Source organism: Penicillium diatomitis (genome assembly GCF_028827545.1).
Source record: "Penicillium diatomitis strain IBT 30728 chromosome Unknown utg000004l_segment0_segment0, whole genome shotgun sequence".
Taxonomy (NCBI): Eukaryota; Fungi; Ascomycota; class Eurotiomycetes; order Eurotiales; family Aspergillaceae; genus Penicillium; species Penicillium diatomitis.
In genome coordinates this window covers 913,482-940,505 of record NW_026623176.1, presented here as the reverse complement: position 1 = coordinate 940,505, position 27,024 = coordinate 913,482, and the positions used below count along the sequence as shown (strand labels likewise).

At 51.5% G+C, this 27,024-nt stretch overlaps 8 protein-coding genes across 8 annotated transcripts; 4 read left to right on the top strand and 4 right to left on the bottom strand.

The window, feature by feature from the left end:
• Positions 1-257: 257 nt before the first annotated feature.
• Positions 258-1,281, bottom strand: N7539_003622 (uncharacterized protein; the record flags this gene model as incomplete). The annotated part of the gene is made up of 2 exons (XM_056933224.1): positions 258-1,173; positions 1,244-1,281. 2 exons carry the CDS (start codon positions 1,279-1,281, stop codon positions 258-260), a joined length of 954 nt encoding a protein of 317 aa, XP_056790765.1.
• Positions 1,282-1,918: 637 nt separating this feature from the next.
• N7539_003621 (WD40 repeat domain-containing protein) lies at positions 1,919-4,198 on the bottom strand (the record flags this gene model as incomplete). Its single annotated transcript, XM_056933223.1, has 3 exons — positions 1,919-3,318; positions 3,377-3,490; positions 3,547-4,198. The coding sequence occupies 3 exons, from the start codon at positions 4,196-4,198 to the stop codon at positions 1,919-1,921; spliced, it is 2,166 nt and encodes a 721-aa protein (XP_056790764.1).
• A 715-nt stretch (positions 4,199-4,913) lies between these two features.
• N7539_003620 (putative rRNA biogenesis protein RRP5) lies at positions 4,914-10,453 on the top strand (the record flags this gene model as incomplete). The annotated part of the gene is made up of 3 exons (XM_056933222.1): positions 4,914-5,360; positions 5,414-9,820; positions 9,902-10,453. The coding sequence occupies 3 exons, from the start codon at positions 4,914-4,916 to the stop codon at positions 10,451-10,453; spliced, it is 5,406 nt and encodes a 1,801-aa protein (XP_056790763.1).
• Positions 10,454-11,397: 944 nt separating this feature from the next.
• Positions 11,398-12,743, top strand: N7539_003619 (uncharacterized protein; the record flags this gene model as incomplete). The annotated part of the gene is made up of 2 exons (XM_056933221.1): positions 11,398-11,402; positions 11,648-12,743. The coding sequence occupies 2 exons, from the start codon at positions 11,398-11,400 to the stop codon at positions 12,741-12,743; spliced, it is 1,101 nt and encodes a 366-aa protein (XP_056790762.1).
• Positions 12,744-13,366: 623 nt separating this feature from the next.
• N7539_003618 (urease accessory protein UreD) lies at positions 13,367-14,560 on the bottom strand (the record flags this gene model as incomplete). Its single annotated transcript, XM_056933220.1, has 1 exon — positions 13,367-14,560. The coding sequence occupies one exon, from the start codon at positions 14,558-14,560 to the stop codon at positions 13,367-13,369; it is 1,194 nt and encodes a 397-aa protein (XP_056790761.1).
• Positions 14,561-16,707: 2,147 nt separating this feature from the next.
• Positions 16,708-20,445, top strand: N7539_003617 (cohesin subunit IRR1; the record flags this gene model as incomplete). The annotated part of the gene is made up of 1 exon (XM_056933219.1): positions 16,708-20,445. The coding sequence occupies one exon, from the start codon at positions 16,708-16,710 to the stop codon at positions 20,443-20,445; it is 3,738 nt and encodes a 1,245-aa protein (XP_056790760.1).
• Positions 20,446-21,705: 1,260 nt separating this feature from the next.
• N7539_003616 (karyopherin alpha) lies at positions 21,706-24,002 on the bottom strand (the record flags this gene model as incomplete). Its single annotated transcript, XM_056933218.1, has 8 exons — positions 21,706-22,400; positions 22,459-22,590; positions 22,653-22,737; positions 22,804-23,067; positions 23,119-23,216; positions 23,276-23,358; positions 23,412-23,476; positions 23,763-24,002. The coding sequence occupies 8 exons, from the start codon at positions 24,000-24,002 to the stop codon at positions 21,706-21,708; spliced, it is 1,662 nt and encodes a 553-aa protein (XP_056790759.1).
• Positions 24,003-24,496: 494 nt separating this feature from the next.
• N7539_003615 (uncharacterized protein) lies at positions 24,497-26,537 on the top strand (the record flags this gene model as incomplete). Its single annotated transcript, XM_056933217.1, has 4 exons — positions 24,497-24,754; positions 24,824-25,730; positions 25,791-26,172; positions 26,234-26,537. The coding sequence occupies 4 exons, from the start codon at positions 24,497-24,499 to the stop codon at positions 26,535-26,537; spliced, it is 1,851 nt and encodes a 616-aa protein (XP_056790758.1).
• Between the last annotated feature and the right edge of the window lie 487 nt (positions 26,538-27,024).

Below are 27,024 nucleotides of genomic sequence, written 5' to 3'. Positions count from 1 at the left end.
GCCATTATTATGTTCAAATACCACAAAAATGACGTCTAATTGAATGTTACATAGAAACGCAGAAAATGCAGTGTATGTAACTGGCAACAACTTTGTGTCTCCTTGTAAGCTTGAATTGGTATATTGCTGTAGAATATGTACTGGGTGAGACTCGTGTCCCACGAGAACTGGCGCGCTTTATTGCCTCCGCTCGGCCATCAATCGTCGATACTCCTCGACGATGTTCTTTCGCTCGCTGGCCAATTCCTCTCGTCGTCTCAAACTACCAACGGCATTTGGAACATTAGCAACATCAACCATGGCTCCCCCCGGACTTTGAAGATCTCCCTGGGCTTTGTCAATTGTGGCGGAGCTTGCGCGACCTCGAACGGATTGGCCTGCCTCTCCTTGTCGCGTTTCTTCAGCTTTGCCCAAGGATCAGGGTCATCATCACCGCTGTCGTCGGCTCCGTTGGAACCCTTCTTTTTCTTTGGTGCTATTCCCTTCTTCTTGGCTTTGCCTCCTCGTGCCTCCGCATCCCACTGTTTCAAGATATCCAGCTGCTCTTCCATCTCGGCCTCGCGCTCTTCACGCTCAGCTTGCTCCCGTTCCTTAATCTTAGCATCCTCTTCACGCCATCCCGCTTGTAGACGGCGAAGATGTTTCTCATGTTTGGTCATTTTGTGATCTTTCACCTTTGGTGCGCCTGAGCTAGATTTTGTCATCGCAGACAATGGAAGTTCACGGTCCACACGGGCCGCAAAGTCTGCCAGTCTTTCACCGGGTAGAATTTTCGGCATCGGTTGCTTGACATCTTTGCTCTCCTTGGCCGCTGGTGGCGCAGCCTTGTCGTCGACGGGCTTCTTGGATGTCTTTTCTTTGCTGTCGGAGTCTTCACGTTTCCGCTTCTTGTTCGCTTGCTTCTTTTCGCCGTTGTCCAGTCCTGAAAGGCGCTTCCCCGTGCTGGCGTACTGCATCAGCCGCTGGAAGGCCTTGGGAGTGTCGAGTTCGGTGGCATTCTTGCGCCGCGACGTTGCAGGAGCTTTTGGTGGCTTTGCATTTGTTTGGGTTCGCGGCTGGGGCTTTGGCTGAGGCTTTTTACCGTGTTGAGACTTTTGACCGGGTTTCGGTTTCGCTTGTTGGTCGCGGACAGGCAGTGCTTTCGCGATCACTGAAGGCGGGAGATCGAAATGACTGTGGACAGCGTAGATGTTAGATCAATGAACAGCTACGCCCAAGCTTCAGCACAGCGTCCTGAACATACGAATCATCCTTATCACGTCTCTTGTGTTTGTGAGGCATGATGGGCTTGCAGATTGCGTGAGTGATGCAAAGACTCGAGTTGCTCTGCGGAATTTTTTTTGCTTTCCGGGTCTGCCCCGGACGTTATCGCCCAAGTAGGTGCTTATCGCCCGCCACGCAAGTACACCAGTAACCATAACTACTCGTAGTGACCACTGACCATAGACTTAAGAGTCCATACTCCTACCTAGTGACCACACAAGAAGGTACGGCGCACGCGGGCTTTCAGTATCAAGTCATGCGATTGCTATTCATTCGTCTTTAGGGGCTCGAGGACAACATTTCGAAAGATGGTCCGCATCCCACATGCATGGTCAGACTCGATGCGAATTTACAGCTGATTTCTCCACTCACAATCCCCAGGATAGCACTCTGTCAAGATGGATGTGTGCGACACGGGTCGGACGACATGGGTGAATATTCACGAATTGATTCACAGAATCCCTACAGAGACATGCTCTAGATAGACAGAAGATGTCATCAAACAATAAATTGCCAACAAGGTGAGAGGGTATGACACGCTAAAAGCAAGATTAAACAATAACCCCCTTGAGCGCCGTGCAAATATGCTCAATCTTCAACGTAACTCCCCAAATAATTCAACGCCACCGCCAGTGTAGAACATGAGTTCAAAATGTCATTCATCTTCATCATCGTACGAGTCTTTCGATGCAGCCCATCCGCATTGCCAGTCTCGGCCATCCTTGTGGCCCTGGGTCCGAAGCTCCCGAGCTTCTGGCCCTTCACGCCAGCAGCGAGCAGAATAGTCGTCGCTAACAGTGATGAGCTCGCCGTCCGCTGTCCATGAAATTCCAGTGACTTCTTTCTGGTGACCTTCAACAAGAGGAGTGCCCGACTCATAAATAGGAATTGTGTGCTCAAGTCTCCCCGAAAGACCGGCGCTGGAGTTGGAACGACGGAGGCCAGATCGAGTAGTGAAGAGAGAAGTTCGCGTAGGAGGCAGGTCATTTGGATAGAGTTGCACCGGTGACTGTAAAAACTTCTCGTCTGTAGGGAACAAGAGCGGACATTGATCACTGCTGCCAACAGCTAGTATTTCCGGGCGGTCGTAGGAAGCCTTGCGAACTGCAAGCTTCACGTAAAAAGTTGAGACTTGAAGGCGAGGATGACGAAAGCCGTGTAACGGACCAAGTCCCTCTTTGTCAGAGCCCCCAGATCGTCGAGGATGGGCGTGGTTCAGTGATAACTCGGGCGCATGCCCAAGCACCAAATGCGAGGTTGAATACGTGTAAACGGTTCCGTCTCGACAAAGGGTGTAGAGTCTGGCGCCTTCTCCACCAAAGGCCATGGAGGTCAACCCAAACCGCCGGTATTTGACGTGACTATCGGGTTCACGGGTAGTGGAGAGAGGTAGCACTGGCCGACCGCGCCGATTGTTGTGTGCTGTCCGCAAGTCCCACAGTCGTACACTTGCGCTTGCCTCGGATGCCGTGACGAATAGATTCTCCTGGCCTGGTGGCAGAAAGGCCAACGAAGTGACTGTGATATCAGAACGGCCAAACGGAGGCAAGTCCGCTTTCTCCAAAACTGCCTTATGGGGCGTGCTGTACGCATGAGCACCGTGGATGGTGTTGAGCACTTGAGGGTAGGTCATCTTGGCGGTCACTGCAGCCTGTGCAGATTCGGATTCGGACTCCAGAGAACATCTGACCTGCAATGACGGACGCTCAATACCTTTACATCGCAGATCCCAGATGCTCACGTTTCCGTCGCGACTGCATGTCGCCAGGACCTTATTGTTAGATGCCGGCTGGAATTGAACTCGCTTGACAGAGGAGGCATGGTTGTTTAAACAGTGAATTGCTCTCTGAGTGGTCATGTCGATGATCAAGGATGTTTGATCTCCAGAAGCAGTAGCCAACAGAAGATCGTCAGAGGAAAATTCAAGATCCATAATTGAATTCAAATGTGGGCGAAAGCCAAGATACGCGCTGGAAAAGCCTCGTTCATCGTCTTTGGATGAGTCGAGCAGACGAATCCCGCCTTCCTCGTCACCAACGGCAACCAGAGAGTTCGCTGTTCGCAATCAGTCATCAGATCGAGTAAACGTTGTCTTGTGTTCACGAAGTCTTACTGTTACATGACGCGTTACAGAAAGGAAGCGCCAATTGCCCTTCGTTGGCATAGCTAGAGCAGGAATGGCGATCTTCAGCACGCGAATGGAAATTGGACGTGAGGTCTTGCCAGCCTGCAACTTCAACGTTATTCCCAATGATCTAAAGAGTGTAATATCCAAATACGCACCCGCTCCCAGTGTTGACCTGGTGATCTTAGTCCTCGTACGTGAACCTTGGAGAGTTCGCATGAATAACGAACCCGACGTTTGCAGTACCCTAGATCGGCTCACGGGTGACACTGGTCGACGTTTGGGTGGACCAACGGGCGATGTATCGCGGCCTCTGGTGATCACGGCCGTGATATCGATATCTCCGAGGACAGCTCTTTGCTCCACATCATCACCAACCGGCGAACGAAGTCTAACTTTCTTTAAAGGTGATGATTGCACAGGTGACGCGACTGACGAGAACGAGTGTTTGCGCTTTCGGCTTGGGGTGCGAGGGAACTCTTCCGGTAGACCATGTGCAAAAGTCCGAGGGCTAGTCGTTTTCGAAGATCGAGTAAAGGCCGGACCCAGTCGATTAACAGCTGGCGAATTGAGGGCCCTCAATGCCTGACGATTCGTCTTCACATGACTAGCATTCCCGCTGTTCAGCAAGGATCGTGGCGTGAAAAAACGTCGGAAAGAACGCGGCGTAACAGTTGGTGGTTTTCTCTGTCGGCGCCCACCAGCAGCTTCGGATGCGACAGAAGGTGGGGAGGAAGGTATCTCTTGGGATGAAGGAGGTCGGATCGGTTCTGATCGTGGTGGCTCAGGAAGACCAGTTAAACCGACCATTGTGTACTCGATCGACACGAACCCAGTAGTTGATCATGAATTGCTCATGGAGGTTTGGTGCGAAAAATGATCCAGCCGAAGGGGGCAAGATGAGAGAGCGGGTCTGGTAGTGCGTGTTGCGCGCATCGGACGTGAGTCGTGACGCGGAGCGTGTAGAGCGGGTCACTTTACGCCTGATTTTGCCTAATCGGGCGACCAGACCAGGCCTTACTATGGTGTTGTCACGCTGCTGATGCTGTCCAAATACTACTTGAGCTAACTTTTGGTGACAGAATACTGGTTCATCAGTTGATGCCGTGTGTTGCACGACTAGCGCTCTAAAGCACACGTGAAGGGGACATTGAACAACAGCGATATCATAACCCAATCTAAGCTCTACCTGTAGCTTCTAAGACCACAAAGCGGCGAATCCTTCAGTGTTTACGCAACAAGCCTGGGCGATGAAGGACAAAATGCATGATCGAATAAGAAAGCTACACTCGTCATGGTGTTAGATAGAAACAACATCCTACTGCGCAGTGGAGGCAATTACCGAAGCTCTCGGGGCCGCAATCTTTAGATGGGAACGCCCGACTCGGACTTGGTCCAAAGGCGGTCCCGCTACATACTCACCGCCTTATATTCTGCCGTCAATTATCGGAATTTTTTAATTTTTTTTCCTTTGCAAGACAACAGGTTCTCTGGTCTACACAAGAATCGGTTCAGCCTCCCAACGATGGCACCGATCAAGCGGAAGGGGAATGCCCCTGAAGAGACAAATACTCGGCAACCGCAGAAGCGCGCCAAAGTTGGAGCAGAGGATCGCAAAGCAGAGTCCAAGCCAAGAGATACGGCTCCCCAAGCTTCGGAGCTCTCTGTCCTGCGCGACGATGAGCCGTCTTTCCCTCGTGGCGGGGGCAGCGTTTTGACTCCATTGGAACGAAAACAAATTCAGATCCAAGCCAACAAGGATGTGCTGTTTGAACAAAAGGGCGTGAAAAAGCCCACCCGTGAATTTGTCAATGAAAATGACGATGATGAAGACGAAGACGTCGAAATGGAGGATGCGGACGCAAATGCGAGTGCTAAGAAATCTCGAAAGAAGAAATCTAAAGCCAAAAAGTCTGCAAGCAAGGATTCCTCCGAGAAGGAAGGTGTGCGAATTGAAGGTCTCAGCTACAAGGTATGCTCCTCAGTGCAAAGTATCCGACGGTGCTTCGCGCTAACGTTGAACAGCGCATTGTACCGGGATCTATGATTCTTGGACAGGTCTCTGCAATCACCGCTCACGACATCGCCATCTCATTGCCCAACAACCTTGTTGGCTACGTACCTCTCACATCAGTCTCAAAAGTTCTGGACGACAAGATCGAAAAGATGCTGAACGACGACAATGACGACGATGAGAGCTCCGATGAAGAGATTTTCGACCTCAAGGAGCACTTCTATATTGGCCAGTATCTTCGGGCATATGTCACTTCGACAGGCACCGAGGCCACTGAGGCAGGAAGCCGCAGCAAGAAACGTCTCGAGCTGTCCATTGATCCGCGGCAGGCCAACTCGGGACTCTCGAAAACAGACCTTGTGGTGGAGACGGCCGTGCAGGCTGCGGTCGTGAGTGTCGAAGATCACGGTGTGGTTATGGATCTCGGTATCGAGGGCAGTGACTTAAAGGGTTTCATGTCTTCCAAGGAAGTCGATCCTCGTGTGGAGTACTCAAGTCTCAAGGAGGGCTCGGTCTTTCTCTGCATGGTCACCGGCCACAATGCCAGCGGAAACGTCATCAAACTTTCCGCCAAATTTCAATCGTCCGCTTCGATCAAAAATTCACACTTCCTCAGCGCCGCGCCAACCATCAACTCCTTCCTTCCTGGTGTTGCCGCTGAGATTCTATTGACCGAGGTCACCCCCGATGGAATGGCCGGAAAGATCATGGGCATGCTTGACACAGTCGTCGATTTGGTGCAATCTGGTGCAGATGACGGTAAGCTGGACATTGAGCGCAAGTGGAAAATGGGAGCCAAGATCAAGGGCCGCATCATTTCGACCTTCCCCAGCTCAGAGCCGTTCAAACTCGGCTTTTCTCTGCTTGACCATGTTATGAAAATGTCCTCCGATTCTCGCGGTCCGGGCTCATCTGACGAGGCACCTGCGGTATCTGCTATCGTCCCCGAGGTCACGATTGTGAAGATGGACCCCAGTGGTATGGGTTTGTACGCTCGAATTGGGGACTCAAAGCATATTGGATTCGTGCACATTTCTAGACTCTCGGATGGCAAGATTGAGTCTCTTTCGCCTGAAACAGGTGCTTACAGGGTTGGATCCACACACGAAGCCCGCATTGTAGGATACAACATGATCGACAATCTTTACCTTTTGTCCTTTGAGAAGTCCGTCATTGAGCAGCCTTTCCTGCGCATTGAGGACGTCAATGTTGGAGCTATCGTCAAGGCGAAGGTAGAGAAGCTTCTGGTTGGCGCCACGGGAATGGATGGTATTATAGTCAGCCTCGCTGATGGTATTTCCGGACTTGTGCCTTCGATGCACTTTGCCGACACTCAACTCCAGTTTCCAGAGAAGAAGTTCCGTGTGGGCCAGAAGATTTCGGCTCGTATCCTCTCCGTCAACCTTGACAAGCGCCAGATTCGCCTGACCCTGAAGAAGAGTCTTTTGAACAGTGAATCTGCCATTTGGAAGGATTACAAGGATATCATGGCTGGCGCTCAGTCTCCGGGAACTATTGTCAACCTGCAGCCTCACGGTGCCGTCATTCAATTCTATGGCACTGTGCGTGGTTTCCTGCCAGTTTCAGAGATGAGCTCGGCTTTCATTAAGGATCCGACTGAGCATTTCCGATTGGGTCAGGTTGTGAACGTTCATGCGCTGAGTGTAGATGCTGCTCAAGGCCGACTTGCCGTTTCGTGCAAGGACCCCTCTACGTTCAGTGAGAAATACGGCCAAGCGTTCGAGGATATCAAACCTGGTCTGCTCGTCTCTGGCACAGTTTTTGAGGAGTCTGGCGACGATCTGCTTCTCAAGCTCGAGGACACAGATCTGGTTGCCCGTCTTGATGTACAGCACATCGTTGACGGCTCGCCATCCAAACAAACCTCAACTCTGTCAAAAATTCGTGTTGGCCAAAAGCTCAATGATCTCTTGGTTCTTGACACACAGCGAGCTCATCGTTTGATCCGGGTCTCTAGCAGGGCCAGCTTAAAGAAGTCTGCGAAGCAGGGAAACATGCCTAGCACTTTCCTGGATGTGAAGGAGAATTCCAGCGTGACTGGATTTGTTCGCAATATTGCGCCAGCGGGTCTTTTCGTTGAATTCCTGGGTGGTCTGACCGGTCTGGTTCCCAAGCGACTCATTGAGGAGGCAAACCTTGCGAAGCCTCAGTTTGGGCTGTCCAAGGGGTCAACAATTACTGTGCGTGTTCACGAAGTCGACGCTGACTTCCAGCGCTTCATTCTCTCCCAGAAGGCTGCAGATGCCTCAAGCGCTCCTTCGAAGAAGATCAAGGAGCCTGTGCAGACAGATGATGTTCTTGCCAACTCCGTTGACTCAGAGATCAAGACGATGTCCGATATCTCCTATGGTCGGATTGTTAAATGCAAGGTTGTATCTGTGAAGGCTACGCAAATCAACGTGCAGTTGGCGGACAATATCCAAGGCCGTATCGATGTGTCGGAGATTTTCGACAAGTGGGAGGAAATCAAGGACCGAAAGCAGCCTTTGCGATTCTTCAAGGCGAAGCAGCTCCTCTCCGCTCGCGTGCTGGGTGTCCATGATGCTCGCAACCACAAGTTCCTCCCCATCTCCCATCGCAGCGGCAAATATCCGGTCTTTGAGCTGTCTCTCAAGCCCAGCTTCATGAATGCTGCTCATCCCGAACCTCTGAATATGGAACAAATCAAGGCGGGCTCGTCATGGATGGGCTTCGTGAACAATATTGCTGACGACTGCCTTTGGATCAACTTGTCCCCTAATGTGCGTGGCAGATTGCGCTTCATGGACGCTTCTGACGATCTGTCACTTCTGACCGATGTGGAAAAGAATTTCCCTATCGGCTCAGCTCTGAAAGTGCAGGTCACCGCGGTCAATGCTGGAAAGGGTCACTTGGACCTTTCTGCGAAGCATGGCTTCGATAAGCTTTCATTTGGAGACGTCTCCCCAGGCATGATCTTGGCCGGTCGTGTGACCAAGATTACCGATAAGCAGATCATCATGCAGCTCGGCGAAGCTCTCGTTGGCGCAGTCAATCTTATTGACATGGCTGATGATTACTCCAAGGCCGATCCGAGCGTCTACCACAAGAATGAGGTGCTGCGCGCTTGTGTCGTTGCTGTCGAGAAGGCTAGAAAGAAGATCTCTCTGTCTCTTCGTCCCTCAAAGATTTTGAGCTCTTCATTGCCAGTACAAGATCGCGAGACCTCATCTATCAGTGACATCAAGGTCAACGATGTGGTTCGCGGATTCGTGAAGCGTATCACTGATGCTGGTCTGTTCGTCACTGTTGGCCATGACGTTACTGCCTACGTGCGAGTGTCGGAACTATCAGACTCTTATCTCAAGGAATGGAAAGATTCCTTCCAGACCGATCAGCTTGTCAAGGGCCGTGTCACACTCGTCGATGTAGAGCAGAACAAGTTGCAAATGAGCTTGAAGGACTCGGTGCTTGACCCTGATTTCAAGGCTCCTCTGACGATCCGCGATCTTAGGGTTGGTCAAATCGTTACCGGCAAAATCCGCAAGGTTGAAGAATTCGGCGCCTTCATTGTCATCGATCGCTCGGCCAACGTGAGCGGTCTCTGCCATCGCAGCGAGATGGCTGACAAGCGTGTCGAGGATGCCCGCACTCTGTATGACGAAGGAGATGCTGTCAAGGCCAAGATTGTCAAAATTGACACCGAATCTGGCAAAATCTCTTTCTCGCTCAAGGCTTCTCACTTCCGGGGCGAGGCGGACGAGAGCAGTGATGACGAGGACGCAGAGGATGAGGCTGGCGGCGTTGAGCTCGAAGGCAACGACAGTGACGATGAGGATGATGACCTCTCCATGGGCGGTGTTGAAGTCGAGAACGACAGTGATGAGGATGAGAACGATAGTGACGAAGACAGTGATGAGGAAGAGCCTGCGAACGGTCCTACCAAGGAAGGCGGACTTGGCGCAAGTGGTTTCGACTGGAGCGGCAACGTTCAGGGTGAGGACGTGACCATGGCCGATTCTGACAGCGATGAAGATGAGGAGCAACAGAAGAAGAAAAGGAAGAAGAGCAAGCCGGAGATTCAGGTTGACCGTACCGGCGATCTGGATGCGAATGGTCCTCAAACCGTTGCAGACTACGAGCGACTTCTTCTTGGTGAGCCGGACTCGTCGCTGCTCTGGTTACAGTACATGGCCTTCCAGCTCGAGCTGGGTGAGGTTGAAAAGGCCCGGACTATTGCCGAGCGTGCCTTGCGTACGATCACCATGGGTCAGGATTCCGAGAAGCTCAACATTTGGGTTGCACTTCTTAACCTCGAAAACACCTACGGTAACGACGACAGCCTCGAAGAAGTGTTCAAGCGCGCTTGCCAGTACAATGAGCCACAAGAAATGTATGACCGCATGATCAGCATCTACATTCAATCCGGCAAGAACGAGGTATGTTACCATTCCAACACATCACCCATGGATTGATGGCGTACAGAAAACTTTGATGACAGCGACTGACTACATCTACAGAAAGCGGATGATCTCTTCCGAAATGCCATGAAGAAGAAGATTGGCACTCAATCCCCCAAGTTCTTCTTGAACTACGCCAGCTTCCTTTTCGATTCGTTGGCCGCTCCAGAGCGTGCTCGCGGTCTACTACCGCGTGCTCTTCAGTCACTGCCAGCACACACTCACGTTGAGACGACATCCAAGTTCGCTCAGCTGGAGTTCCGGTCCGCCAATGGCGACGTTGAGCGTGGTCGTACTGTCTTCGAAGGCCTGCTCTCCTCATTCCCCAAGCGTATCGACTTGTGGAACATCCTGATCGATCTTGAGATCAAGGCCGGTGATGCTGAGCAGGTGCGCCGCCTGTTCGAGCGCGTCCTTGGACTTCAGCACAAGAAGGGATCTGTTACCATTGATCCCAGCAAGAAGGTCAAACCCAAACAGGCGCGATTCCTCTTCAAGAAGTGGCTTGCCTTTGAGGAGAAGTTGGTCGCTGAGGGTGGAGACGAGAAGATGGTTGAAGAGACCAAGGCTCGGGCCGCGGCCTATGTGAAGTCTCTGCAGGAGGCTGAGTAGTGTGGCAATGATATGACTCGCATTTGCACATAACGGGGTCGTCAAGCGCCTTGTCATTCTGTGGTTTTTCTTCAACAAAAGCTTGGCTCAATTTGTCCGGTCTTTTTTACGCTGACTTGGTGTTTGGATTACTGCAATCTCATGTATATAAGGCGACCATTCGGGTCGCAGATCAATCATAAAGTTTTTCTGCTTCTTCACTGCTTCACTACTCTTTTTTATTCCCTTGAGTAGTGTTCTGTAACCCGATCTGCTTCATTTCAGTCGTAGTCGTGCCACTCAGTTCGGACATTAAGAGACATCGGACAGAAGAAAGGTTAGTTATGCCGTAGAGCGATGTGCCACGGCAGACCCGACTCGGGCCTGAAGACTGGCATCGGCAGTGTGACCTGACACTCGCCTCAATTGTTCTCTAAATACTGAGACGTCACCGTACGTAGAGGGCACAAAGTAGTATCAAGCCATGCTGTAATAACAACGTCCCAACTTCCACTAAAACTCTGTCTTCGCCTGAAACACCTACGAATATTCAAGCTGGGTGTTTACCGCTTCTAATCACGTCAATCCCAATTCGCGCTCCTCCGATTCAGTCGTAACTTTTCTACTTCCATCATACTCATAGTCATTTGATATGCATTTCATCACTCCTACCTTATTGAGTTGGTGATTCGGTCAGCCCGCCGTCGTAATTCTCCACGCAAAGGTGGGCCCCCTTGGCTTGTTCGGTCCATCGCGGTCCCCCGTGGAACTCGCCACGAAAGCCGATGCCGCCTTGCGCCTAGCCATGGCACGTTGCCACTGATCAAGGTGAGAGACACTGGTACATAGAAGTGGGAAAGCTGGATCATGACAAGCTGAAGCATATTTAGAGATATAGTACTTAGTCAATTGGGTACTTGGGAACAAGCGCTTGCAGGAACTCCAGCTACTCGGGCATGTCCGTCATGCTGTAAGTACCAAGTTGAAAGTACCGTGTCCTGGCGCGGTACTGCAGCACCTTTGCCCATCCCCAGGATTCATGAGCTCGAGAGCGCATATTGAATGAACGAGGGAGACTCGGCGAGGAAGATCGGCCCTGACTGGCTAGTTCACCGTGCTGTCAACTCATATGTTGCATTAAGTCCAGGCCCGAGGCGGAAGGAGTCTTGAATAAGATCTTGAATGTGGATATCAACTGACGACCGGGATTTGCAGAGGATTCATCCAATTCGCAACCATTGCTGTGTCAATAGGAATTGCATTCTTCCCAGACAAGTTTCTCAGTCATGCAGTACGATCGTGGTCCCAGATTGAGTTCGTAATCGACACAGACGACGCGGCGCATTGGCTCGTCGATTTCCAAACTCCTGGAGATGTGGTGCCGGTGGGCTGTCACTCACACAACGATTACTGGCGAACTGTACCCCTGTTCTCTGCTCTACGAGCAGGATGCATTGGAGTCGAAGCCGACGTGTGGCTCTTCAACGAGGAGCTCTATGTCGGACATACGCCATCCTCTTTGGCCGCGACGAGGACATTGGAGTCCATGTACATCGGTCCTCTCGTTCGGATTCTGGACTACCAGAACCGCAGGGCTGAGTCGCTTCGGCGTGGTCATGCAGCACCGGTCGGCGTATATGACACAGCTCCCCAACAGACATTGGTCCTGTTAATCGATCTCAAGACGGACGGTGGCGTGACTTGGCCGGTGCTTCAGAAGCAGCTGGCCCCCTTGCGAGAACGTGGATATCTCACGTATTTCAATGGTGAAAAGATCGTTCAAGGCCCTATCACCGTGGTCGGAACAGGTAATACACCCTTTGATCTTGTCATCGCCAACACAACACACAAAGACGTCTTCTTTGATGCGCCATTGGACAAGCTCGTGGGAACTATCAAATCACCAAGTAAACGGGTGCGACGACGCGTGCGACCAGCGAGCAGACGATCCACAGACGTGGGACAGGGTCTGTCGGGCACGCCGGAATACATCGATGCAGGCACCTTCAACGCGAGCAATAGTTATTATGCCTCGGTGTCTTTTCGGCAAGCCATTGCGTTGACCTGGCATATGCGGCTTGATGATACAAAACTTGAAATGCTTCGGAATCAGATCCGTATTGCTCATAGTCATGGGTTAAAGGTGCGATACCGGGGCATTCCAGGTTGGCCGCGAGCTTTGAGAGATTATGTTTGGCGGATTTTGTTGCGAGAGGGAGTGGATATTTTGAATGTGGACGATTTGGCCGCCGCTACTAGAATGCTACGAGCAGGGAGTGGCGGACACACTTGGGACTCTGGGCTCAGGTAGACACAAGTCCATGCTGTCGGCGCACATCGATTTGTGGGCAATTACATACTCTTTTGATCCCGAAGGAACACGATGACTGAACGTTTGAGAGGCTTCCTGTTAACGACATGTTGCGAGGATTCTTGGTCGGCAAGGCCTCAAGTCCGATTCTACAGCATCGAGGCGTCTCGATTGGTGTACATAATTATAAGTTAGAGGTTCGAACATATTAGAATCATGGAAAGTCTGATGATGGGGGTATCAGTGGTCATCTTTCTTGCAAAGTTTGCAAGAGTATGTCAGGAAATTTTCACCGTTCATTTGGTGGGTAAACGAGACGCGACAGTACCAGTCTGCCATATATACCTGCTTGTAAATGTCAAGTACAGTGGTAAGCTTGAATAATCAAGCAAGAGTAAGTACACCATGCTATCGATGGTCGGTTTTATCATCCAGATGATCGTCCAAAGTACCCACGGGGTTTCGAGCGAATAAAGGCACGTGTCACAAGCGCAGAACGAGCGCAAATCATGCATAAAATCACAAGGCAATAATTAGTCCCATGAAGTGTTGGAGCAGAGGTTCCCACAAAAAAAAAGACCCAGTGACAGTGAGCTCGAAAGATAATAAGGAGAAACGGTGTCTCAAAGGCAGAAGAGTGCCTCCTCGCCAAATTCTCGTACAATGCTGCCTTCCTTGCGGAGCAAACCTCCAAGCCAGTCCTTGGCTGTTTCAAAGTCCTTGGCTCCAAATTTCACAAGGACAAATCCCGCGCGCACGCGAGCAGCCGTCCATGTCACTTCACCCTTGGAACTGAGCGATGGGTCGGGTTCTGACGATTGTGCGGTCGAGGACCAATTTTGACCTCCGATCCGAGGCTGTGAATTGAATTGATGCATCAAGAACGAGCCCAAACTATCGAACACCGGGCCCGCCATGATCAAAGTGCCAACCACTCCGTGTGGGCGCGTGCGCTCCTTGATCACATTCAAGGATGTGTGCTCAGCCGGTGGTGGCTGAATTCCCACTGGAGGAGCAGAGTGGCTGTCCAGTCCAGTACTGCCATGTTCTACCGTGAGGCTTTCCTCTGACGTTGCGTCATTATCGGTCTCGTCGTCCAGGATAACCGAGTCTCGCAGCAGTAGTCGCTTGCGACCCGTCTTTTTGTCGCAGGCCCAAACTTCGTTTCGTCCGCGCCAGAAGCGAAAGTCCCAATTCTCGCCTCGGGACGTCCGACCCTGTGTGACCCAGTCCAACACACACAGACTGCTGCGCTCGCCGCCCCTGGCAGAGGCGTCCACGGTGAAAGTTTGCACTTGCGCATAGCGACTATTTTTGAAGGGCACCGACGGGTCTGGCAAGTAGCACAGCGCCGCTTGCCGCCCAATGCGGACATCAAGGGATTGCTTACTCATATCGGCGAGATGTTGATTTGATGGCATTTGTTCCCGATGACCCTTGATTAACTTGATGCCGTTGGCATTATTGGGTTCGGTCTTGAAAATCTTGGTACTTCCTTGAGGGGTGGTGACTACCATGCGTGTCCTGGGCTCCAATTGCATGGACACCTCGATGTGATCCCCAGGCAGTAGACCACCGCCGTATGTCAGGAGATAGAGATGCACTGGTCTGGAGGAAGATGTCTCTGACGCGTCGAGGTCCTCCGAGCCGGGCACGAAGCTGGACGCCCTTGGGACCAACTTTAATGGGTATTTGTATGTGAGAGTTGTGAGAGTGGGGTTGTTCGGAGGAAGAAGAGAGAGCACCACGTTGCCTTGACCGGGCTTCGCGATCGACGACTCGAACGGCGAGCGGATCGGCATAGCTGGTTGTCGCATGGCGACGACTCGATTTTGATGATGACGACGATTGAGATGGTTGGCGTGGTTCTGCGTCGAGGATGAGTGTGGGCCTTCAAACTCTGAAGATGTGGTGCGTTTGGAAGAAGAAAGGTGGACCGAACGACGAGGAGCTTATCAACGATAACTCCCAAGATCGATCGTGAATCTTGCAGTTGACTTTGACGATGCGAGTATCACACCTGGACACCGGGAGGAAGGAGAGGGCGTTAGGATTTAGTTTTGTGTCATCTTTTGCAACCTCACAGTCCAATGTGGATGACCTGGCGCATTTAAGACGAGGGCCGCCATTCTTACCCCAGAAAATTGAGTGGGATTCCAATGATACCATCCGGTGGCTGCGGTGCGTGCAGGTGGGACCGCCCCGGGGTCGGTCTAGTCCAGTGGGAATGAGTGAATCTGACGATATTTGAGGGCGGAGATGCTGTGGAATCAAATCTTCCTTGCGCGCTCGTACACCGGTCACCTCAACCACCTCATGACTTGCTGGACTCCGTGAGACCGAGCGAAGCAGACTGAAGCACGCTCATCTCTGCGAGTTTCTATGACACACAAGAATCATGGATCGCCGCAGTAGCCAGCGCTCGGCCGTCTCGGCAACGCCTGCAGCATCGAATCATCGGCAATCGCCGCGTCCGCCAAGCCTGACGGGATCCGCGTCGAAGCTCATGCAGGCACGTGATGGTCACGAGGACCGGGGATCGACTGAGGCAAGGTCCAGACGTCAAATCCAGTATGAACTTCGAGTTCCGATCACCCCAAGTCAACAGAACGGCGGACTTGACTGGCGTCACATCAATGCGTACATTGTACACAGTACATAGTACATATTACATACTGCATCAGTGCATGCCCAAGGACTACATCACTCCAGTACTAAGTCAGTGAGTACTCGGCGAGTCAGTAGACTGAGCAGTGAGCACTGAGCACAGTACATCGATCAGGTATGGGCGAGAGGATTTTAATTATCGTGAGGAGCTGACAGTGCAGACTGCAGAATGCAAAGCCCTGCTCTCGTATCGTTTAATGCATTAAGACCATGCCCTGTGCAGGCTGTGCTGCATGACGTTGATGGAAATTCTTACCCCCCATCGAGGGATGACCCCGGCGAATATATTTCCCACGGCTCCCTCGATGAGGTCACGATAGATCAAGGGTTGTCCCGCTTTAGCATCGCCACAACCTTGACCAGATCGGCCCGCTCAGCATTCTAATGATACTGTGTAAATAAATCAAAGATGATCCATCTAAGCCTCCATCCTACCCAGTACTAGTACGCACCTGGCCTGTCAGTAGGTACTTGGCAGATATTAGGCGGCAGGATATGGCGGACGGCCTTGATGCGGCCGATTGGAGATTACATGTGTGTCGACGATTGAACTTGACCGACTGACATTTAGTTACCTTATCCAGTCCATTATCTTCTGGCATCTTTTTAAAAAGGAGCAGTCGCTACTCAGGATACATGTATTGACGCATTGGGATGCCATTCAGGACAGACATACGATCCTCAGGCCGAAGTAAAAAGGCCAGGCCGAGATTTCATCTTCTGGGCTGTACCCTCGTAGTATTGCAGTCGGATCGACTACCGCTTGTCGATATGGAGAAACCGCAGTGAGGTCTGGTCCCTGGGTACCTCGCTGCACATCATCGGCGGGTAGTAAGAGACTAAGAGTAAGGTACCACAAGACTCCAAGCCAGGTCATCCGTCACCGGCACCGCGAGCGTGTCAGGCGCTCAGGCACCAAGTCGCGTCGCACCTCCTGTGGATTTACGCTAAACCCCCGCTCTCATCGACAATCGGATGCTTGAACGGTCTCCCAAAAATCAATTTATCCGCACGCTGTGGCATGCCGCGAATGACCCTCGGCGACGCATTACTCCCACTCATCAGAAGTGATCAAGTCTGTTGATAACTACGCGGCCTTTGCAATCTGCCTCTGCTGTGTGCGGCGAACTACGTCGCAAAGCGCGTCTCGTCACAGCGCGTTGGCTCGAAACTCTACGGTACACTCACCAGCAATCCTCAAACACGCTTGACCACACATGAATTTGGCTAATCCGCAGATTTTTTGGACCCGTCGCAGCCTTTTTGCTTTCAGTCCGGGGCCGATATCTAAACGATTATGGACGTGGACAACGCAAGCAGTCCAGCGTCCACGCCCGCGGAGGACCGACGCAAATCAGGTCGGGCGACGCGACGGCCCGAGGTCTTTTCGCAGACCAATCACTCAATTGTCGATGCGAATACAAGTGCGAAGCGAAAGCGCGGCGATGCGCTGGATCAATCCGACAGTGAAAATAATCTCGCAGAGTCCGAGTCCGATGATGCCGAAGACGAAGAGGCCGACGAGGAAGAGATCCGCGAGAAGCGACGGACCACCACCCGCAAAAAGGGGCCAAAGAAAGCTGCCGTGAAGAAACGTACCCCGGCCGCCAAGAAGCCTAAGGTCACCGGCAACGGCGTAGGAAGACAGCTCGCATTTCGGCCCGCAACGAATGGTCGACAGCCAATGTCGCGCCCTCGTAAAATCAAGGCCAGGCCCAGTTTGGTGACAGGCGAACAAGGTCTCTACGGTAAGAAAACAAACCTTGCCATTGATTTGCAAACACCACACACGATTCTTGAATTTCTGAGTCTGACTGTTTCCTACCCAACAGCCGAGGTTTTCGGAAAGAGCAACAACTCCGAGACAGCGGCAGCTCAATGGCTCAGTCAATATGAGAAGAATCCCGCACTTGCCATGCGTGACTTGGTCAACTTCATCCTTCGATGCACCGGCGACAATCTGGAAATCACCGAGGAGCAGGTGGTTGAGGTGGACCATGCGCCGGAGCATATTACGGAACTTCAAGAAGTCTACATCGCGCACAAGATCCCCGAATACCCTCTCATGGCCAGAGACAAGAAATACCGTGCTTTTCAACCAGTTCTGGAAGAATTCTTTGCCGCACTAATCCAAACTTTCCATCACTCTTCGATCTTGTACACGGACGTTGTGCTTTTTGAAAACATTCAGATCTGGATTTCTTGTATTTCAACAGCAGGAATTCGGCCCTTCCGTCACACTGCCACTATCATCTCACTGGCTATGACCACAGCTCTGTGTACGATTGCCCGAGAAGTGATGACAACCGTGACAACTTCTCGCAAACAACTTGAAAGCGAAAAGAAGAAGAAAACCCAGAACAAGGGTCGCATCGGAGCGATCCAAACCGCTATCTCTGAAGGCGAAAACAAGATCGAGCGTCTGGACGAGTTCCTTCAAGACGGCTTTGATACTGTCTTCGTTCACCGCTACCGAGACGTCGATGGCGTGATTCGGGGTGAATGCTTGACTGCACTCGGTAAATGGATTGCGACGTACAGGGAGATGTTCTTCGAGGGCCAGTACTTGCGATATCTGGGCTGGACCCTTGCCGATGTGGTAGCGCATACTCGCCTGGTTGTCTTGGAACAATTGTTGCCACTCTACGAAAACAAGGACAATGTTGCAGTTCTTCATTCTTTCACCGATCGTTTCCGTCCAAGGATTGTGGAGATGGCTTCGCAGGACGCTGATATTCACGTCCGTGTGGCCGCAATCGAACTGCTGGTTCATCTTCGCGAGGGGGGCCTACTTGAACCGGGCGACATTGATGCCGTCGGTCGACTGGTATTCGACATCGATCCCCGTGTTCGGAAAACAGCTGGGCGCTTCTTCGCCGCGAATGTGCAGGATGCGTTCGAGTCATCGATTGAAGAAGTTGCGGACGAAGTCAATGAAATGTTCGCTGATGACGAAGACGAAGACGAATACGAATCACCTAAGCGCTCATGGATCAAATTCAAGACCTTGGTGGAAATTTTCCAAGCATACGATGATCAGGGCGAGGAAAAGGCGCCCGAGTCTGTGCGCAATGTCCTCTCTGGTGCGCCAGCCGATTCCCGCTTCGTCCTCGCAACCGAAGCTATTTACCCATATGTGGAGGAGCTGTCTCAGTGGCAGTCGCTCGCCGGCTACCTCCTCTATGACCACTCACAGATCGAGGATGAGCCCGAAGAGGACGATGCCACGGGCTTGGTCAGGACCTTGTACAAGATGAGTGAAGGGCAAGAATCTATTCTTTTGGAGATTCTTTGCGCAGCCGTCAAGCTTCGTGTACTTGATATCGCGAAATCTGATATCGACAAGCGAGGTCGCAAGGTGAGGGCTTTGACCGCTAAGATCCCCGAATTACAAGAGGAAATCTCACATTGCCTGGCTCAAATCATCCCTCAACTTCTAAACAAGTTCGGGTCGGCGCCAGAAGCAGCATCTGCGGTGTTGCGTCTCGAGCATCTTGTGGACCTGGATACCATTCAGGATCTGCAGAAAGATGCGACCGCATACACGACGCTGCTCAACGACATCAACAAGCAATTTCTCACTCACTCGGACCAAGATGTGCTTGCTGAAGCTAGCGTGGCTTTCTTGCACGCAAAGAGCTCCGAAGAAATGCGGGATGCTCTGGAGGGTAAGGTCCAGGAGCTTTGGGATGACATGATTGATACCTTGATCGCGCTCTACCGGAAGAAGGAGGTTCAGGCCGGGGCATTTATTCCCGATCCAACAATTACCGAGCTGGCTCATACTGTGATGCGAATCGTCAACCTATCTGCCATCGTTGATTGTACTGCTATCTTGGAGACGGCGCCCAAGTCTCACTCCAAATCCAAGAAAGATGCGTCTGAGGCCCCATTCAACGTTCTCATGCACATGATTCAGCGAGGCACTCGCAAATTGGATGATGACGAAGACATTGCCCGGGCAGAAACGGAAGTTGTCGTCAGCAGTATTCGTATTCTGCTCTTCTACTTCATGTGGAAGGTTCAGACCCTGGCGGCAGCCTTGAAGGACGGCCAAGCCTCGTTTTCTACATCGTACTTCGAGGCGCTGGCAAAGAGTCGGGAGGCATTTGTCACTGCTCTTCTTGCTATCATGCAAGAACGACATGGCCTTGATGACATTCGCTTCACGGCTGCCACTACCTATTTAGATCTACACACGCTTTTCAGTACCTTGCGCAACGCCGGACAGGGCGTCGGAAACAATGAAGATGTTCTTTTCCAAGCCCAAGGTCTCGTCCACGAGATTCCAGCGCAAGGTGAGAACCAAGTCTCCAAGATCCAAAGCCTCGCCGAGCGGTTATTCGCCAAAAAGTCAAATCGCGGTCTAGAACCTGGAGAAGACGACGAGCCGGCATCAGAGGATGAGCCAGAGGACGATGAGGAAGCGAGTGATTCCGACGATGAAGTTGCTGCCAATGAACGCCTTCGAAACAGCATGATTGCCGAGCAGCGTCTGTGTGAGTTGACCGGTAAGCTGGTGTTGGCCATCATCGGCCGCGTGATCGATGCTTCGGGATCTCGACGTGGCTCTCTCAAAAAGCGTCTTCTCCGTCACAAAAATACGCTGGGTCACAATTACCGGGAGGTGCTTTCTTATTTGGAGGAGCGCAAGCCTCGTAGCGCGCCTCGCAGTCGAACAAAGCGAGCATCAACTGGTGGGGGAGTTGACGGCGAGACTTCCACTGGCAAGAAGGATTTCAAGTCCGCCGAGCGTATTGGGGATGAAGACGACGAAGATGGAGCAGAACACGAAATCTCAGATAACGACCGTGGAGCGGAGAACGAGGAAGCCGCCGAAGATCACGACCACGGAGACAACGAGGACGAAGGTGACGGCGAAGCGGATGATGCTGAACCGGTCGAGGAAGACGACGATGAGGACCTTCGTAATCGCGGTCTCCTTGAAGAAGACATCGACCGAGACGACAGTCAAGATGAGCAAGACGCTGCCTCGGCCGCTGATTCGGATGAGGACGAGGTTATGGGTGATTAATCGATTGCTCGATACCAATCAAATGGACCATCACACGCATGACAATGATATCCTACTGAAAAAGGCCAACAATAATGCCCTCCCCTTGTCCTCTTCTCCTTTCACACACATCTGTTTCTTTTCTCTCTCTCTTTTTACTTTGATGATCTGTGCAAAGCTTGCCTCATCTGGCTTTCTTCTCCTATTTTAGCTTCACGTAACATTCCCCTATCTTTCTGTCTTTCCGATCTCCTATATTTTTACAATATTCCCTATCGCTGTGGATAGAAAGCTATCGACCGAACCTTTTCAAATGTATCAAACCAGGCTGTATCTGTGGCCTACGTAATCTTAGTACTGCGACCCACCGCCGAGGTCCATGTCGGTCTCTTACTATCCCTACATATCTTAAGCTGATTTATGTTGCTGCCATAGCTAGATATTCATAACTTGAGGAAAAATAAAAGTCTTGCCGTAACTGTAATTTGTCTCCACGTGTCTGATAGCGACATCTTGAAAGACATTGACTTTCAAACGTAGCCGCGAGGTGACGGCATGAGTCGAACGCGGCGAGGAATATCTTAGAACAGGTATAGTCTGATGGGTGATTTAAGCACAGAACTTTTCTTCATGATATAACCTTTGAGTAGGCAAGCGTCCCTGCGAAGGGTTGGCGGGGGTATGGTAGAAATCTCTTCCAGACTGTCACCGAGAGCTGCCATCACCCGAAATGACAATGTCCCTCAACCCGAACGCCACCAGAACGGCAAGAAATCAGACAGACAGCCTAGGGAAATTGAATCTTGGTAGTGGAATATAAATGACATTAACATTCAACAGGGAAAAAGACCGATCCTTGAAATAGAAATACGCCTGTGTATGAGGATGCTAGAAGGGGGGTTGGGTTTACATGATGGTGAATCTTTATCGTGAAAGAGGAAATGGTAAAAGGGGGCCGAGGAAAAAAAAAGACGGGGAGAATCGTGAACAGGGCTTCCCAAATGTGACGGAAATTGGAGCTTCGGGGACGAATGGAGAGGGGGAGGGGGAACGTTCAAGATGATGCCACAAAAGACATCAGTTTGAGCAAGGGCGAACAAAAGGCACGAGCCAGGATGAAATAAGCTCTCCTCGAATATTCTCCTGGGACGAGCAGGAAGCTCGGACGCTCAGCGGGGTCCGGGTATCTGACCGTGCTGATACTGCGAGGGGTGCCAAGGGCGTTGAACCCGGCCCTTGAGAACCTGAGGAATTTGAAAATGGACATCTTGGCAGATCCATTTACATGTCCATGGAGTCAGGAGCGCCAGCAAAGTTGAATCCGCCAGCAGGCTGCTGCTGTCCAGTGCCAAGAGTGAAGCCGGCTTGGGTCTGCTGAGGTGCCAGCTCGTCGATCTCACCAGCTGCCTCATCCTCGTCAGAGAAGTATTTCTCGATGATGTTGTAGGCCTTCATGTAGATTTCCTCGTTGGCGTTGTTCTGGCAGTCGTGAATCTTCTCCATACCACCGGCTTCCTCAATGAAGAGAGCATAGCGGTTAACGTGGGCATCGCCCTGACCGGCCTCCTTGTCCATTTCGCCGACCTTGAGAATGTTCTCCAAGCCATCCAAAGCCACCTGAATGATCTTGTTGTCAGGGCAGGCGAGCAAATCACAAAGTGGCTTGATGCATCCTTGGGAAACCAGATAACGGATCTGATCAGGCTTCTGCAAGCCACCGGAAGTTGCGTTGGAGATCGCCCAGCATGCTTCCTTACGGGTCTTGAAATCGCCGTTGGCCAGGAGGTTGATAAGGGGCGCAATGATACCCGCATCAATGACAGCCTGAATTTGGCTCGAGTTTCCAGCAGTGATGTTGGAGATGGTCCAGCAGGCCTCCTTGCGAATACCGTCTTTGGTCGAGCTCAAGAGGGACAGCAGAGCAGGAAGTGCTCCGCAGTTGATGATCACCTGGGTCTGAACGTCGTCTCCGGTCACTGTTGGTTTTATTCGATTAGCATTGATTCAAGACAGACAGGGGCCTCGACCACTTACCGATGTTTCCAACAGAGCGAAGTGCTGGAGTTTGAACCGATGTGGAGGCGTGCATGAGCAGCTCCACAAGGCGTCGGGGAATGCCCGCCTCAATAACAGCTTGGATCTTGTCATTGCTACCGTCGGAGAGGTCTACATTTGCCAAAAAAATTAGTTTCGAGTTGAGTGACGAATGGTGGAGTCGAGTTTCATACATGAAATAGCCCAGCAGGCGTCGATAAGGACCTCATCATCCAGCATGTAGATAAGCTTGGCGAGGACAGGCAGAGCAGGAGCAATCTAGGAAAATGGTAAGCGCATGTCTTCGAGCCGGAAGCGCTGCTGAAGAGACAGTGAAATACATACGGTGTTCCAGTCAGGCTGGGGGGTCTTGCCACGACAGAAGTTGCTCAGGGTCCAGGTCGCGTTACGAAGCATGCTCAGTTTGCGGCCATCGTTGATCAAGTTCAGGAGAGGGCGCAGCGCACCAGCGCCGAGAACGAAATCACGACAGTGAGGGCTATCACCAGCAATATTTCCAAGGGCCCAAACGGCCTGCTCCCGCACATCGGGCTCAGGGCTGGCAAGCAGCTCGACGAAAATGGGCACAGCGCCGGCGGAGATCACCACCTAACTCTAATTAGTACCGAAAAGGGCCATGACATAGGTCTCGGAACATACCTGTGTCTGGGTAGCGCTTCCACTGGCGATATTTGTGAGAGCCCAGGCGGCTTCGAACTGGACAAGGGTGTGGGGGGAGCGGAGGAATTCGACAAATCCTGCGAGTTTTGTCAGCGACAGTTTCTGGACTAATCAATACAATTGACAGTCAACTCACGGCTGACAACGCCAGTCTCAATGACTCGCTCAATAGGAGGGTTGCGTTCCTTGGAGAGAAGCTTTCGGAAGCGGGTGGTGGAGCTGCAAGTGGTTAGAAAAGTCGGAAACGCATCCCCTCGTGAATGAAGACGTACCTGATCTGGTCCTCAACGGAGTCGGACATCACGCCCTTGACCATCAAGGGAAGTTCGACATTGAGCTACACAATTCATGATATTAGCGTCTGTTTGAACCAGCATAGTGGGGTCATTTCACTGATGGGCCGAGTTTGGAGGGGTTGGCCCCATAGCAACCGGGCGGTGAAAAAAATTCCATGTTGATGATCGACTTATACAAACAAAGGGAAAACTCGGCGTGGCCGTTGATCCTCGCTAGAGGGGCAGTGATCCAGGCAGAGCTTCCTAGAGGCAGGTCGATTGTCTGCGAGCATGCAGGCACCGCAAAATGGAAAAAAGGGAAAGGGGACGAAAATTATCAAGACTCACCTCGCTCTCGATAGCACTAGCTTCATCGTCACTTTCGGTAGCAGCACCTGTGGCACCACCGACGCCAATTCCACCATCACGAGTGGTGATACCACGTCGCTTCGCGAGTCCTTCCTCGCGCTTCTGCTTGCGGATCTCAATCTGCTGTTCTTCACGGCGGCGGCGAAGCTCATCGGGACGGAACTGGTTCTTAGCCTTGAACTGCGTCCGACGGTGCTCGGGAATGTAGCGTTCCGCCATATTGTGGCTTCGTTGGGGTTGTTGTGTTTTGGAAAAAGCGCCCTTTCGAGTGTCAAGTTGCGTTGGTTGATAAGGATGGACGCGCTGGCGATGGGGGTTGGTGGAAGAAGAAATGTGGGGGGAGATAGAAGAAGACGAGGAAAGGATTCTTGTGGGAAGGAGGGGAAGTCATGTGACTTTTCTCCGATATTCACTTTCCACTCCTTTGGACCTTGTTACCATGAAAGCTCTGGCGCTTTTGAGGAATTTACCTACTGCAAGTCGTAGGCGAAAGGCTTGTCAAGAGACTTTTTTGATCGTTGATTATCTGCTTTGGTGCAAGTTCGAATAAGAGAACCTTCCGGCTCAGCATGGAATACCACTGAGTGGCCTGCGGCAGTCTACAGCAAGTGCCTTGGACTTGTTTGTAAGATAAAGACTTCGTTCAACAGTCAACGGTCTCTGCATGATTGTGGGGCTAGACCTTGTCAACTTAGACCGCTTTGAGCTTCACAATGGCAAATTGCGCCTTGATTGATATTCCATCCGCGTGTGCTCGTCGCGGGTACCTCTCAACTATTGGAGTTGTGATCGATGTTTTGCCGCCTTTCCAGACCAAGGGATCATCAACATGTGTGACCTTCACGCTGAAGGACTCCTTGTTCGATCAGCCTCACTGGGCTGGAGGTCTGAAGATCAAGTATTTCAATGACCATCCCGATGCGCTACCGGTTGTTCAGGTCGATGATGTTGTTCTCTTGAGAGGGATTCGTGTCAGTATTTACATTCAAGACAAATCTTGAGGGCCGACTTTGGGTGGAAATGCTGACAGCAGGCTTCAGGTCACTTCATACAATGATAAACCTACTGGAGTAGCTTCTCAACATGACACAGTTGAGTGGGCAGTATTTCGATCAGATCCAGACCCTAACTCCATTCCAACGATCCTCACGGGCCCGACTCCTTTTCCGTTGAAGCCGGCAGAGGAACAAGCAGCCCGGAGACTACTTGATGGCGCCCCAAGGCAAGCTTCAAATACTTCAAACAATGTTGCGCGACAGATGCCTCTGTCGCAGCAACGCTCCCAGGTTGTTCAAGCATTCATGGCGCCCACGACAACCAAGAGTGGTTTGCCCTTGCGACTCATTCGGGATCTTCAGCCCGGCCCGTTTGTCCAAATTCTTGGACAGGTTGTGAAAATCAATAACTTTGATAGCGAGAGATGCATTTTGCACTTGACCGATTATACTTCAAACGAGGCTTTGGTCGAAATCGAAGAAGACCGAGATGAAGATATGGGCGTTGACGGCGATAGCTTCGGCTACCTGTCCAGGAAAAGAAAGAATTGGCCTGGTCCATGGGGAAAGATGACCATCCAGGCTGTCTTGTGGGAGCCACATGCCACTTATGCTCGATCGCACGTCAAGGAAGGGCAGATCGTATTACTGACTTACACACGAATCAAGCCTGCAAGCTACACAGGTCTGGAGGCTGTAGTTCACCAAGACAAGCGATACCCCGCCAAGACTCATGTCAAGGTCGTCGCTGATACTGACGACCTCGCGCAAGATCTTATGACCCGGCGAAAGGCTTACTGGAAGATACACGGGAAGCCAAGCAACAACACAGCGAATGTTTCTAACAAGAAGAAAAAGAGGACAGAAGCAAAGAAGCAGCTCGAACAGCGGAAAACAGAAGCCCCAAAAGCGTTGTCATTGCCCGCGGCTCGGAGAGGAACGAATCCACACAGTAAGTTGAGAGTCCACATTGTTTGATTGTGTCGTGGACTCAGACTAATTGGCCCAACAGTCAAGACAAGAGCATACAATGTGCCCGTTCGATCAGTAGAAAGAGTCCTCGCGGCCGAGTCACATCAAAATGAGATACCTGGCGGTATTATTTATCAACTGCCGTTCCAGAACGTTTACTATCAAATTGAGGTCCGCGTGGTTGACTTCTTCCCTCCGCGGCTGGAGGATTTTGCGGTGCAAGTACCCATGCACTCCATTGTAGCGCCCGGTGACAGCACCCATCAGCGTGGTGAACATCAACGCCTGGAGTGGGAATGGCGATTCTGTCTGCTCGTGGAAGGAACGGAGCCCTCGGGCTCAAAAGACGAACCTCGACCTACGATGAAGATTTACGTGACAGGTGCGGAAGCCGATCATTTGCTCAGTATTGATGCCGCAGAGTAAGACACCGAATTTTCGAGTTCCTCGTAGAAGAATTCTCACCGACTGATTACTTCATAGCCTTCACAACGACCATATGAAGTTGCACGAGCTTCGGGAAAAGCTGTTCTTACTTTGGGGCGATCTCGAAGAGCTCAAGATGAAGCACGAGGCTTCGGCGAAGACCAACGCATATCGGGTTCCCTCGAAGCCATCTTCAGTACCCTTCAAATGCAGCATCAAGGAGTACGGTGTGCCTTGCAGCCACCCCCATATTGTCAAACCCCAGTCCCAGGACAAGCTTCCTGGGCGAGGTTGCAGCGAACCGAATTGCTTTGGTTGGGAGAGGAGGTTCGCTTTGTTTGGCACAGCAATTCATACCTGAGGGGTCCGTTGTTCCTACTTGGTTCTCTCCACGATATGACCCCCTACTGGCGATGTAGAGCTCAATCAAGGACCTACGGATTTCAAAGGCGAGCATGGGGTTTCCCACCAGAAAATAAAATATATTTATCCTATGCAAAGGGACTCAGAAAGATCTCCTTTTAAAGTTGACGTCGAAGGACAAAGAACTGATCGTCCCAGGTCAATTGATGTATCATGAACAATCAGGGTTGTATCAATACTTGTGTATGTGTAAAATCCTGAGTATCCTGTCCGTGTCCTGCTTGCGGAACAGAAGCACAATATCCGCATAAAAGGTGTTGCTGATGCGCTGAATGGGTCATCACGACTGAAGAATGTCGCAATATGAATTCGGTAAGGAACCGTGACCTGGGGTTCCTTGGTGACTGTCTCCCAAAAGAACCCCCAATTATCGAACTGAATATCATATAATTATGTTGTCGTAAATCAGAGGGCAAAGCCCAGCA